The 14,649-nt window shown below is 43.3% G+C and overlaps 1 protein-coding gene across 10 annotated transcripts in view; it reads right to left on the bottom strand.

Moving 5' to 3' along the window:
• The window catches only part of LOC102371371 (multiple epidermal growth factor-like domains protein 6), a 316,432-nt gene that overhangs the window by 81,034 nt on the left and 220,749 nt on the right, over nucleotides 1-14,649 (bottom strand). For all 10 annotated transcript variants that reach the window (XR_003092868.1, XM_014517486.2, XM_025198034.1 and 7 more), the window contains 3 exons: nucleotides 8,590-8,712; nucleotides 5,056-5,178; nucleotides 2,377-2,514 (listed from right to left, as the gene is read on the bottom strand). Coding sequence is in view for 9 of the 10 variants with exons in the window: in XM_014517486.2 (XP_014372972.2) it covers nucleotides 2,377-2,514; nucleotides 5,056-5,178; nucleotides 8,590-8,712 (384 nt within the window). In the remaining variant the exon portion in view is untranslated. The remainder of the gene's footprint in view (nucleotides 1-2,376; nucleotides 2,515-5,055; nucleotides 5,179-8,589; nucleotides 8,713-14,649) is intronic.

The following is a 14,649-nucleotide window of genomic DNA, read 5'->3' as shown; positions in this document are numbered from 1 at the left end:
GTGCCCACCGGCTCTGTCCAGCGCCCCTGGTGGTGGGTGTGGAGCAGATGGACCAGAGTGCCTGGGCACCAGAGCCAGGTCCAGTGGTGGTGGTGGAGACCCAAGCAGCGGCAGCCAGGTGTTGGGCCGGCAGCACCAGGCACACTCTGAATTTCTACACAATGGTCAGATCAGGCATAAGGCTTCCTTCTCAGGAACTAATGCTTATTAAGGGAACCCTGGCCTGAAGGACAGTTTAGACTAACTCACAGGGACTTGGAAAGCAAAGAAGGTTCTTCAGACTACCAGCCCTTTTATCTCACAACATCTATCCTGCATAAACCAGACTTTCAGGTGTTCATTCTGGTAATGGCCTTTAAAACAGGTTTCTAATGCCTCTCCACTATACTCTGTGGGCATCTATACATGTGCTCCAGGATGGCCACTCTAATTAAAGCTCCCGCAGCATCATGTGTATTCAGTATCCCATGCTTCAAAATGGGATACTAAACTAAATCTCATTCGACAAACTTTAGTTGAAGTGCCCTCATTTCTATTTTGAAGCGTGAGGATACTAAATAGACGTGAGACAGAGGCTGCTGGAGTGGGTTAATTAATATGCTCTAACTGAGTCTGCTCTGACGTGTGCTAATTAGCATGCTTTCGAGCAGATGTTTGGCACATGTATAGGTGCCCTGTGATTCCAGAGGAAAATGGGGGGAAAAAAGGTTTGGTAAGATTATATGTCTTCATTTTTTATTTCATATTTTGCCTTTAGTTAAAAACCCTGAATTATTAATTCTGTATTAATACAAGTCCATTTTGGCAAAAGGTACAATTGTTTTCATGGCAAACATTATATACAGTAAAAATGTTTTATAAAATGATGTAAGACAGAATAAGGGGATTTTTACAAGGACTTTCTTTTAAGAGAAGCAGAAATTAAATTTACTACTTTCATTTCTCAGGTGAAATTTTGTACACGGTAGGAAGTATAATTTCACTGATGGGTAGTTTGATGGAAGCAGAACAAGTTTGACAGTGCAAAGCGGTCTCTGTGTGAGTGCACAGCAATTCTGAAAATCAGCCTTAACATGCACAACTAGAACTAATCATCTGCTTCAACAACTGTTTAGCTTCAGAATATGAGCAAATCTCAGGAAAAGTTTTTTTTTTTTAATTTCTGAAAAAGGAACTAAGCATATAGGCTGTAAACAAATAGAGATTTGTCACTTATGGATAAGTGGAAGTGCATCCGGGAAGAGTCTTTTTGCTTTAAGCCCAGAAGAAAATCTTTTCAGTGCAAAGTAATGATTCCACCAAACACAGAATGGCTCAAGTTGAGGTGAGGAATGGAAAGGTTTGGACTGGTTCCAGTTTACTGCAGTACAGGAAGGAGAGCTAAAACATGCACTTTCAGCAAGTTTGCAGATGACACCAAACTGGGGGAGAAGTAGATACGCAGGAGAGGAGGACTAGGATTCAGAGAGACCTCGACAACTTGGAGGATTAGGTCAAAAGAAATCTCATGAGGTTCAATAACGAGACGTGCAAAGTCCTGTGCCTAGGATGAAATGATCCCAAGCACTGGTACAGGCTGGGGGCTGACTGGGTAAGCAGCAGCTCTGCAGAAAAGTACTTGGGGGGGTGTAAAGAAGGCTAACAGCATACTGGGCTGCATTGGTAGGTCTGTTGCCAGCAGATTGAGGGAAGTGATTCTTCCCCTCTATTTGGCACTGGTGAGGCCACATCTGGAGTCCTGTGTTCAGTTTTGGGGCACCCACTACAGAAGGGATATAGACAAATTGGAGAGAGTTCAGCTGGGGGCAGTGAAAATGGTTCAGGTGCTGGGGCACGTGACTTCTGAGGAGAGGCTGAGGAAACTGGGCTTATTTAGTCTAGAGAAGAGAAGACTGAGAGGAGATTTAATAACAGCCTTCAACTACCTGCAGGGGGGTTTCAAAGAGGATGGAGCTGGACTGTTCTCAGTGGTGGCAGGTGGCAGAACAAGGAGCAACGGTCTCAAGTTGCAGCAAGGGAAGTTTAGGTTAGATATTAGGGAAAGCAAAACACTGGAACAGATTACCCAGAGAGGTTGTGGACTCTCCATCCTTGGAGGTTTTTAAGACCTGGCTAAACAAAGCCTTAGCTAGGATTATCTAGTTGGGGATGGTCCTGCTTTGAGCAGGGGGTTGGACTAGATGACCTCCTGAGGTCCCTTCCAACCCTCATTCTCTACGATTCTATGCATGAATGGAAGCAATTAAATGAGATTCTCCTGTAAGTGATAGATTTATTCTAGACACCCCCTTTCATCTCATCCTCTCTTTCTGTTCTGACGGGCCTCAGATACCTTTTCCTCTCTTTCAGTGTGACACAGCATTTACTGCGTATTACCTATGCATGTTTTCCCATCCAGATCAAGCACATATCCCTGGTTGCAGGAACAGTGAGGCCCACCAGTTGAGTGCTCACAGCGATGAGAACAACCACCATTGTTGCTTTCACAGCTATTGACAATTTCCATTTCGATTCCTTTTAGAGAAATGATCAAAAGAAAGGTTAAAAGAGGACAGAGCAGCATTTCAAAACAGCATATCTGACAACTAACTGTTGGGGGGTCATACATCACAGCTGCAAATAAAAATCACTCATGTTAAGCACTAGGAAGTGTCCTGTTGTATTAAAATAATATTTAGCCAATGAATAATTTGCTGTTCACCTGTTGTAATAGTACAGTGCCAGATGCACTGCTGTCCATAAAAAAATATCCCAAGATGCTCTTTACATAGCATTTAAACTAGGGAGGTAAATTTGTTCACCAGAATTAAGTAGTGCAGGAAGTAGAGCAACGATACAGAAAGCTCATAACGGCTGTGCTAGTCTTTTGTTCATTCTGAAAAAAGTTCCCCTTCCTTCTCTCCAGCCAGCAGGACCTAAGGCAACAGTCAGCTTTCATGTGAAGTCCATAGTTCAGAAGTGTATCCCCAAAGCTCCCTACTTTCCAAGGAAAGGCAAAACATGCTGTTCCAGGCCCTCTTCGATGTGTGGGAGGTGCTTGGGAGAGGGACTCTGGCAGCTGAAATCCCTCAAAGGAATCTGAATAACTCCCTTAGGATTTCTCCCGGAGGCTTCAGCATAACACAGACTACAACTAAACTGACCCAGTGTTTTTTGCCCTGTTTCCATGACTCCCACCTTAGCCACTGGTCCAGTTTCTTTCAGGCAAGGTGAGAACATGTTGCAAGTTTTCTATGCAGAGGCTGGCCAGGCTTTGTGGAAGGCTTCATTTGCCCTTTAGCTGTATGTTCCTAAGAATGAAGGGGGAGCATTGTTCAAATCCAGGTTTTCCCACTGAGGATGCTTTTGAGATTCAACACTCCTGGAAGGCACTGTACCTAAAGGAGCTGCCATGCCTCCTCAAGTGTTTCAGCACAAAAAGAAACTCTGCTTACACTCAGGGCAGCAAACCCTCACCTTTGTGGACAGCTCCCTTCACAGGCTGACATCATTTTTGTCCTTCTTTTTGCACCAAGGGAAGACTAACTGATCAATCACTATGCTGAGAAGACCAGGAATTGCCATCTTGGTGCAGGGGCACAAGTCAGGAGGAATAGAGGGACAGGCACATGTGCTGCACAGTAGGAAATATAGCCATATTCCCCTGAGAGAGGAGAGGTGGTTCAGTTACAGAGCTAATCTGGGACCTGGGGACCTCAGCTCAGTTCCTGTGTGACCTTGGTGATGCTATTTAGTCTCTCTTCCTCCAGCTGTAACACTGAAATAATACTTTCCTACTTCACAAGGGATATTGTGTGGTTGAACACATTAAAAAGACAGTAAGGTGTTATAGACATGTTAGTAGCCATGCCCACCTTGGATACATTTAGAATATTTTTTAGTTTAATTCTTTTTCCCCTTAACATTGTGTGCAAGGCAGACAGAATTTTGCCTTACAAAGATTTGTAAGTAAATGATAAAAAATCCTAGAAAACTATGATAGACTTGAATGGTTTATAACCCAAACACTGCTTCGCATAATGTATCATATCCTGCATATTTAATAACACCTCCTTTGTCTCCGTGATGTTTACTGTTCCTCTCTGCATCTAGAATAGCTTACTAGCTCCTCTCTCAAATGCTTCATTTTCAGTGTTTATTTTTGTTTGTATCCTTTGAAACGGCTTCTTTCCCCTCATTAAAATCTCATATGCATAGCCTTAAGAAATGTATTCATTCTCTTGTATGCACTATATTTTCCTAAAGAAATTCTGCTGAAAACCCCAACCCAGTATTATTAGATCGAAAAATTACTTCCTCCTTCTTTGCTAAGTCAGGTCATACCATTGTTTGCCTTCCAGTGAGCTTATGCCAGGCCCATAACACCACAAACTCTTGCACCGCCGCTCCCTTGTAAATCCAAATATACCCTTACGGATAGCCTAAAGATCCTCTATCAAAACGGCTACCTTGAGGAGCTAGTCCCCTGTTCAACTAAAAGGTTTGCTGGGAAGAATTTAAACACTGACTCTGGAGATGTTATATCCTGGGATATTTCAGTTCCCCCATTACTGACCCCCCTCACATATTTCTTAAACTAGCGGCTGCTCAATCCACATTTTTATATGAGGAGAATCCTAAATAAATCTGCAGAGATTTGCATAGCAGAACATCATATGGGTTTTTGCTTTACACACACTTTGGACATAAGAAAACAGTGGGGGGCAGAGGTCAAGGGGAAAGAGAATGAATAAGTTTCCTCTGACAACCCTGGTATCCTTACAATTATATCCACTATAGAATTTACAACATTTTTAGAGAAGTCAATGGGGCCATTTGCTCTCTGAAATATAGTAGAGTAAAGCAGAGGCTCTGAATATATGGTCAAGAACAGATTCACCTGCAAAATGGCAACTGCATTTCTGATGAGGAAGAGAACAGTCAGCTTGAACTTTTGCATACATGTTTTTTTTGGGTTTTTTTGCCTGAGGTTCAAATCCAACTGAATTAAAAATGAAGTAGAGCATTTTCCAGGTAAACTGGTCTGAAATGTACTGCTGTTAAACTGTCACTTACGGTAGCACTGCTTTCCATCAGCCCCCAGCTCAAAGCCGGGATTACAAACGCAGGTGAAAGATCCCAGAGTGTTCACACAACGATGAGCACACCTGGCTGTCCCTTCGACGCACTCATCAATGTCTGCAAAGCAAAGAGATGAGCAGTGAGAGCAAGGCAGGTATTTTTCAATTCTAATATCACCTCTAACAGGAGCATTTGAAACATCTGCTGAAACAGTATCTTATTTTCCGGAGGTGCAGCAGCACTTTAACAATTCCACAAATGCCAAACTACAACACTGTCCTTCAAAATAATATTTTATATTTACAATGATGCATTTCAACTGAGGCTCTTGAAGTGATTTATAAACATTTATATTTACATCGCCCCCATAAAGTAGCGATGCTTTATTATTCTTTTAATACAGGTTGACAGCACTGCTCGGAAAAGAAACCTGTACAAGTCCATCATCCAGTGTGAAATCACTTTATCACACTCTATTATGTTTAAGGGGATGGAACAGGAGTGACCTAGTTTTCTGGACAATACTAAAAGGGGCTGGATTATTTTCTGAGCTCTCCCCCAAACAGCATGTTGGCAGAAAATGATGCTCTGGAGACCTGCACCTTATCTTTGCTATCCCAATACTCTATCACATTTGTTGTACCACTTCTCCATCTCACTCTCTTGAATCCTGAAGAGCTTCCCACTACATAGAAGCTGGGGAAAACATTGCACTGAACAAAAGAGGGGCACTCCACCCCTTGGGGGGGAAAGAGACCTCTATCTACAGATCAGTGCAGAACATTGGCCCATCAGCATCATAATGAACAATCTGGCCTTGTAAATTATTCGACAGCATGGGAGCTGCAAAACCCAAAGGAGCAGGAGGAGAATCAATCCAAAATGCAGAACAACAAACTAAACCTCATGCTACAAAAGCCAACGGCTGACCTTGCAGTGTATAATGGAGCAAGAACTTCAACCTCCATGCTACGACTGACATTTTATTCATGGTAGAAAATACCTAAGAAACTAAGAAGTCTTTCTGTATTTCCAGCTATTCTATTTTTTTTCTCAAGGTACATGTTGAATTTAGTGAGGTGTAGAGATAGATGTTCTTGAGGACCATCACACCACAAAGCTAAAACATAAATGATCTTATTCATGCAGTCAGTACAATTGCAAGATGGGGGCTTAGGGCAGAACCCCAAATATTGACCAGTATCGTGGTGATATTTGTGACATTTGGTAACTGCTTCAAAATTCTGATAGGGCAAAATTCCCCAGCATATGAATAATTAGCTGTCATTTTGCAAGCTGAAATTTTTGGCAAAATAGTGTAAATACTTTATTTTTTCTGCTGGTCCCCCTCACTCCGGACTCACTGCCCTCTATCCCAGGCCCCCAGTGTGTGGGGTGGGGGGTGTAGGGCAGGACAGGGGTGTGTGAGGCAGGGGAGGTACTTAACCATAGGCAAATATCATAGGTGATGCGCTGGGAGGGTATGGGGGGCATGTGCCCATCCCCATATTTCTGCACCCACAGCAGGCACAGGGCTGCAGTCGAGACCGACCAGCATGGACAGGAACTGTCTTTGTGGCCCAGTGGGCAGGACCCAGCATGGGAGGGCAGAGCAGGGTGGTGCCAGCCACACCACCAGTAATGCAAGGAATAATGGACGGCGGGGGAGCCACACTGCCGTTACTTCCTCCTGCCACCACCCACACAGCCTCCTCCCCACCCCACCGGTCGGTTACTCCTTATGCTGCTGGCCATGTAGGGGCCCGGTGGCAGTGGTAGCAATGAATCTTGCTGCTCTGCTTCGCTCTCCTGAGCCGGGTCCTGCCCGCTGGGCTGCATACATGACTCCTGCCCACGCCAGTCCAGCCAGGCCAAAGCCCTGTGCCTGCTGTGGATGCAGAAGTCTGGGGAGTACATGCCCTCCATGCATCACCTATGCCCCCCCGCCGCCCCACATATTGCCTGTGCCCCCAGTACACTTATCTTCAGGGAACTGTGGAAGGTGCTTTCCACAACATTTTAAAGGAGAAAATCTGTTTTTCCATGGCAAACAGAAAACCTGTATCCCTGCGGATGACTCTTTTGATAGGTTTCAGCGGGAGGTGGTCGGTGACCATCAGAGCTATGTGGCTACAGAAGGGGTGTCTTTTTGTATTGTAACAGGTCACTGTGGGATATTTGGATAGCTCTTTCAAATGTACGGTCTAATTCTCTATTGGAGTGTCCTTCTTGCATAAAGGAAGATTTTAGGCTGGTTTAGATGTGATGGTATATGAGAGGCTGACTGTAGATTACAGCTTTTTTAGTGAACTTGGGATGACTACTGGTCTTGTGGACATACGTATGGTAGTCCTAACCAAGGACTTTATACATGACATTGGTTTTATGGCACATTCATAGATTGTGAGGCTGGAAGGAACCTCAGAAGATCATCGGGTCTAGCACCCTGCACCAGACAGGGAGCACAACTGTGGTCAGATGACCCCGGCAAGGTGACCATCCAGTCTCCTCTTGAAGATTTCCAGGGTAGGTGATTGCACCACATCTGAGGGCAGCTTATTCCACAGTCTGGTCACCCTAGCTGTGAAGAAGTTTTTCCTGATGTTGAGCCAAGAGTTTGTGCCCATTACTCCTGATTTTCCCCAAGGATGCCCTGGTGAACAGTTGTTCACTGAGCCCTTGATGTACTGTAGCAGTAAGCTGCTACCAAGTCCTTTCTCAGACTTCTCTTTTTCAGGCTGAAGAGTCCCAGGTCCCTCAGCCTTTCCTCGTATGGTTTGCCATGCAAGTCTCTGATCATACACCTGGCTCTTCTCTGGAGTCTCTCGAGCTTTACCATGTCCTTGTTGAAGAACGTTATAACCTACCTGAGTCCTGAATTATTTCCACACATAAAAGGCAAGAATGAAGCTTCTCCCTTTAGATACGCTTTGATCTCCCAGTAGTGAGCTGCTTTTCTTCTGCTAATTATGCCATCTACCCCAGGAATTTCTCTTCTGCCCTCTTCCAATTGTATTTTACTATGCTTGTCTTGCTTTTACTGCTCTGACCTGATGAAGAACATCTTCAATTTGAAAGCTTGTTTAACTCTATTCCAACTATACAACTGGGCCAATAAAAGATATCACCATAAGAAATCCTTGCCTCCTGCTGATTTCTCTAGTAATATGGAAGCAATTCCTTGCCTAAAGATCTTTTTGATTTCTAAATAGGTTTTTCACTGAGATTGTACAGTCTGCTACCTGAACTAGTTTTCATATATCTCCTTCCTGGGGCATTATTTTGTAGGAACCATATGTGAATAACACCAGATTATCTACAAATGCAAAGAAAAATTAAAATGAATAACTGCCGTTATTGAAATGGCCTTTCAAGGCCTAGGGATGGTAAAAAATGTGCTAGAACTGCTGTCTTAAGTACACATCCATATATTTACACAACTTACTCATTTCTATTCAAATCTCAGTTACACAAAACTCTGAATAATATCCTCTTTTCCCATTAAATAGCCCTTTTGCAGCTCCTTACCTAAGCAGGATCTTTTGTCTGCAGATAGATAATGCCCAGGATGGCACTCACATTTTGCAAACCCTCTCTCATTTTGACAGATGTGTGGGCATCCTCCATTCCCAGCTGCACAGGGGTCTATCACTGAAATCATTTAAAATATTGACAATTTAAAGGTTACACTTTTGTCCCAAAATGGTTTTAACCCACCATCATTTCAAGTGACACTGTTCACTGCTGTGGCTAAAAGAGACTAGATAGAAAAATATTTAGCCAAACTTTAGTCAGACCCATCATTTCACTATCCATTCCCTCTATTCTTTGCGTGCAATTTTCCTACAACTAGGGCATTTAAAGCAATGGGAAAATGTGATTATACATTGAATAAATAGTCAGGAAGAGGAGAGGAAAGAACTGTTTATTTGTTTTTAACTGGTTTCCTTTCAAATTTGAAAGTGTTGGACTAAACCAATAATAATCAAAACTCCAATAACTTATGAATTCATGGCTGTAGAATTCATCACAAAAAAACAAAGAATATTTTGTAGACATTAGGGAAAATGTGGGCGAAGGCAATCCTAAAAGCTCCTACTCTTTTTAAATGTAAAGCATTAAAGGTATTGATGGCAAAATTGATGTATTCAAAACAAGTATATGACATTTCAAAGAGAAGTAGCTCAAGACCGCAAGTATTTAGGGCCACATTTCTAAAATGTCATACATTTTCGCACCTACAACAATGCCCTGAAGTCCTTGCATGCTTATTTTATGGTACATGATTCACAGGTTGCAGATTCTCATGATGGAAGAACAAAAATGTATTTAAGCAAACACAGAAGGAATTTACACATGCAAATACAGGCCCCGTTAGTAAAACAGGGCCCATCTGACTGCAAGATAAGAGCTATGGCTAGCACACCAGCATCTGACATTTTGAACATGCTAAATTTCAAGCATCAAATGTTTTGTATGCAAATACATAGGTGAATGATATTATACATGCAGATTTGGAAGCCACTACTGAACATGATTTAGCAGAAACTTTCTAGGGGCTGAAGTTATTGCTTGTGTATTAAAACACAACATTCTTTCCTATCTGGGTCTAAATATTTAATTTTCATGTTTTTTGCTTAATTACTGTCTGATTTGAAAACCCAAACCAGTGATTTCCCCACCCTCTGCCTTCCTGAGCCAAATTACCACGTGTGAATGCCATGGCTCTTTCCGTTAGCTGTCAAGGAGTGTTGCATATGGCAGCATTGATTCAAGATGAGTAATGAAGTGGCTGGGCTCCCGTGCCTACTGCCATGCACAGGGCAGGTTCAGGTTCCCACTGCGGATGCAACTGGGATTGCATAGTCGCAGCCCCACCCCTCTGCCCTAGGTTGCTATCCAGAGTGGCTGCCCCAATAGCCCCACCCTATTTATGCCACTGACTGATTAACCACAGTGAGTGTGTCTACATGTGAATTAATGAGCCTTTTCTAATTCATATTAAATTTAGTACCTCCAATGTGAGGTACTAAATTAACATGCATTAGGATGTGCTAATGTGCAGCAGTGAGTTTGCACACTTTTTTAGTGACACTTAATGCGCAGTAGACTAGTTTACTGAGCAATAGCTAATGTCATGGTTTTTTATGTGACACTAATGAGCAGTAAAATAGGATACAGTACTGTGCATTAAAGTGCATGTGTAGACGTGCCCAGTATGAAGGAAATGGCCCCAGTACAGTAGCAATATTAGAACAGTTAAGGGTTGAATTACCTTTGCCAACAGACGTTTGTTGGAAAGAATTTGAAATTTGAAGGAAAGTGATTGGGAAGATAAAAAGACATGAGAGTTGGAGGAGGAAAGAGGCAATTCTGGGGGAGAGGAAGGAATTCACTTCTTATTCCTCACTTACACACTCATGCTCTCACAAGCTACAGCAGTTCAACCAGTTTTTCAACCAGTCTAAACATACTAGTCTAGCAAACATTCAATCTCTTTTTATGGTGTTAGACTCCTGCCATGTCTGCACATCAGGTTTCCTGTTCCCTGATATATTTTCCAGCTTCTGGAAGGGGATGGAGAATAGAAGGGTCTGTGTATTTTTGTCTTTAATATGATTCTCTGTTTCCTCCAATTCCCACTTGATCTTCTTTTAATACAATAGAGATCTGACAGCTGTCTTTTATCTGCCAGCAGAGGGTGCTGTGCCAGAGGTTCAAGTTCATGCTAATTCCTTTGCATCTCAAGGGCGTAACTGCTCAACTCTACTTGGCAATTTAAGAATGAGACGTGATGACATGAAAACTCTCCACTAAGGGAGAGCTTCAACTCTCTGCTGAATATAAGGATGCCAATGGGTCCCCAGGGGATACTGGCACTTAATCCTACAGGTCATTTCCATGGCTGACAATTCAGCTCTGTACTTCGACCATTTCTGGTCTACAAAGGTTTAGCTTCAAGCAAATGCTAGTTCCCTGGCTGTTAGGAAAAGGTGAACTTTTTTGCTGAATTTTATTTTAGGGTAAACTAAATGGAACCACTGCCAAACAGCATCTGTTTTAACCTGTATATTATTAAGAATGTTAGGGTATGTAAAGCTTTAATTTAAGAATGATTACAACATACAGTAAAACTAGTAATATTCTCTAACATGACAACATCCACGCAACAAATTGCAGGGAAGAATTTAGTAAAACATAGCAATTTTAATTAAAAAAATAGCTATTTTGGAAGTTCCTTAGACAGGATAAAAGTTTGTAAGGGGAAGAAATCCTCAGGACATAAGGCAACTATTAGCTGCCTCAGGAAGAAGAAATGTCCCCTGTGATCAGGCAATTCCATTATGTGGTTTCTTGAACCTCTCTCTCAAGCATCTGGCCCGGGCTGCTGTCAAGATGCAAGACAGGTTTGTGTTCTTGAGTGTTATGCCAATTTCTGCCTGTCAGTGGTTTCCCAAGAGAAATGTGTTAAGCATGTGCGATAGCAATCAATGATTTTCATGTTCCTGGGATAACTCTTTTTTATATGGATCTTCTTCTCCCTCTGAAGCTCAATAAAATTATGTAGCCCCCATCCTTTGTCATGGGGCTGTCTAGAAAAGACTAAGACAGACTAAGAATTGTGGTCATCGAATCCAACCTCCTGCACAAATGCAGGTGTGCTGCTGTGTACAAACTATCCGAGACCATGGGTGTTCAACCCTTGGCCTGAGAGCCCAGAGGGCTCTCCCACAGGTCTGAAAAATTGGTAGGAAGAGAGCACTGGGAGCTTTAATTGCTGCTGCTTGCTGCTAAATTTCTAGATGTCTCGGGAGCCCTACACATTGGCATAATGGGGTGGGATGAAGCAGGAGACATGGATGAATCTAGGATTTTGAAAAGGAGGGGTGTAAGTGGTATGATGTATCATCACATATAACACAGCACATAACATATTTACCCAAATCCAAGGCAACCCTACATTTAAGGACCCCCCCTCCCCCCCAATAATTAGATTCTATACATGGGAAATGAATAAATGTTATAATTTTCCATGTATTGAATCTAACTATTGGAGGGTTGTCTTAAATCCTCCCTCCCTCCCCCCGACTGCAGCAGGGAGGCAGGAAGTGGGGGGCATCAGGTAGTGTGGGGAGATCAAATAGCTTGCCTCCTGCTGCTTGTCCTCTTCCCACCTCATCTTGAAATCAAGTAAATACAGTACTTTTTTTCCAATTAAAGAGATACTAGAAGATTTACTAATATGGTAGGGGCCCAGTGCTACATAATTCATTTTAAGATCAAAGCAAAAATAAGTACAATGTTATAGAAATGCACACTCATTTGCTAGATTATATATAAAGCTTAAAAAACACAATGAACTAGGCAAAAATAGTCCAAAGAAATTACTTTATTACTCCTGTAGTCATTATAATTAAATGTACATCTCTTGTTCAGGTTTGTAAAACAAAATCTAGCCTGCTTGAGCACCTTGACAGTGCATCCAACATTTCATTTTCAGTCATATTCACCTGAGTTAATGTTCCTGAGTTAGTATTACCACACCTGAGTTAAGGTTTTTAGCTAGAGCAATAAACAGTCTGTAGGGCTGTGAAAAAGAAGACTGATATTACCAGGAATGGCTAACAGATAACAAAATTGCAGAAGAAAGGACACGTTGTTTAATGGAACATCAAGACCATTAAAAAGGAGGTGGTGTCATTGACACCTGTGGAATGAAGAAAGATTAGCAGGGAGGAGGTAGATTACAGAGAGTCAAAGTCAAACGATTGCCTCACTGCTGCCTGAATAGGAATGTTGCTTCCCCTCCAGAGCAGCTGGCTTTACAATTCGAGTGGAGCAGGAATCAAAGAGGGGTAGAATTGCATCTCTGCACCCCCCTTTGCACCCCCCCACCTGATCCACTGCTGGGGGTACTATGGGCAACTGCCCTGTAGCCAAATTTGGGGAGTGGGGGTGGTGAAAAAAACAGCTGAAGTGGCAACTGGAAGTCACTGTTTTTGCTTTGCCCCAGGCACCCTGCCACATCCCTATACCTCTGACCCTGCAGGCCTGGTAAAATGGCTCTTCATGCTAGATTGGGAACACAGCATCATAGAATTTAAGGTCTAGAAGGGATCTCAAAAGATCAGGTCCAACCCACCCTGCTCTGGGCAGTAATAGTGATCACAGCAAGGTGTCTTTCCAGTCTCCTCTTGAAGACTTCCAAAGTTGGAGACTGCACCACCTCCTTGGGAAGTCTATTCCAGATTCTGGTCTCCCTTACTGTCAAGAAGTTTTTCCTTACATCCAACCTGAAACCATCCTCTAATAGTTTATTGCCATTGCTCCTTGTCCTCCCCTAGGTGGTGCAGGACCCTATCCCAGTGCCTTTCGGTGGGGCAGTGCTCAATCCTGGAGGGTGGGGGTGGCATGGGACATCAGTGCCTGTTCTCAGTGCATGGGGCCAGATCTAGCCCATGGACCAGCTCTGTGCCATTCATCTGGCCCACAGGGCAAAAAGGTAGAGCACCACTGTCTTAATGCATAGAATCATAGATTTGGAAGGAACTATGTACTCTCTCTGTGTAGAGAGACATAGGTAGCCATGTTAGTCTGAAGTCAAGCAGAAGGCAAGGCAATTTTGCACCATATAGACTAACTAAATTACAGGTGTGCGCATACTTTCACAGCACCCGACAAAGCGAGCTCCAGATTTCATAGACATTAGGGCTGGAAGGGACCTCGTGAGATCATCAGGTCCAGCCCCCTGCCCAAGGGGCAGGAAGTCAACTGAGGTCAGATCACCCCAGCAAGATTAATAGATTCATAGATTGTTAGGGGCTGGAAGAGACCTTGCAGATCATGAGGTCCAGCTGCTCCCCCCCCCGCTCTAAGCAGGAAGACAACTGGGGTCAAGTTACCCCAGTGAGGTGACTGTCCGGTCTCCTCTTGAAAACCACCAGGGTAGGTGACTGCATCACCTCTGGAGGGAGTTTATTCCACAGTTTGGACACCCTGACTGTGAAGGAGTTTTTCCAGGTATTGAGCCTGAAGTGGCCTTTCAGGAGTTTGTATCCATTGGTCCTGGTCTTCCCCAGGGGTGCCCTAGTGAACAGTGGTTCACCAAGCTCCTGATGCACTCCTCTGATATAGCAGTAAGCCATTATCAAGTCCCCTCACAACCTTCTCTTCTTTAGGTTAAAGACACCCAAGTCCCTCAGCCTTTCCTTGTATGGCTTGCTTTGCAAGTCCCTGATCATACGGGTGGTTCTTTTTTGGATCCTCTCAAGTTTTTCCACATCCTTATTGAAGTGTGGCACCCAGAACTGGACACAGTACTCCAACTGCAGTCTCACCAGTGCCAAGTACAGTGGGAGTATCACTTCCTTAGTTTTACACAAGATGCATTGGTTGATGCATGCCAGTGTGTTATTTGCTGTGCTGGACACTGCATCACACTGATGGCTCATATTCATGAGATGGTCAATCATTACCCTAGGTCCCTTTTGGATGTGGTGCAAGTCAAGCTGTCACCACTGAGCCTGTATGTATGTTGAGGGTTTTTTGCCCCCAGATGGAGCACCTTACACTTGGAAGTGTTAAACT

Source organism: Alligator sinensis, unplaced genomic scaffold (assembly GCF_000455745.1).
Source record: "Alligator sinensis unplaced genomic scaffold, ASM45574v1 scaffold787_1, whole genome shotgun sequence".
Taxonomy (NCBI): Eukaryota; Metazoa; Chordata; order Crocodylia; family Alligatoridae; genus Alligator; species Alligator sinensis.
The sequence above is the reverse complement of the archived record's forward strand: the minus strand, read 5'-3'. Positions and strand labels throughout refer to the sequence as shown.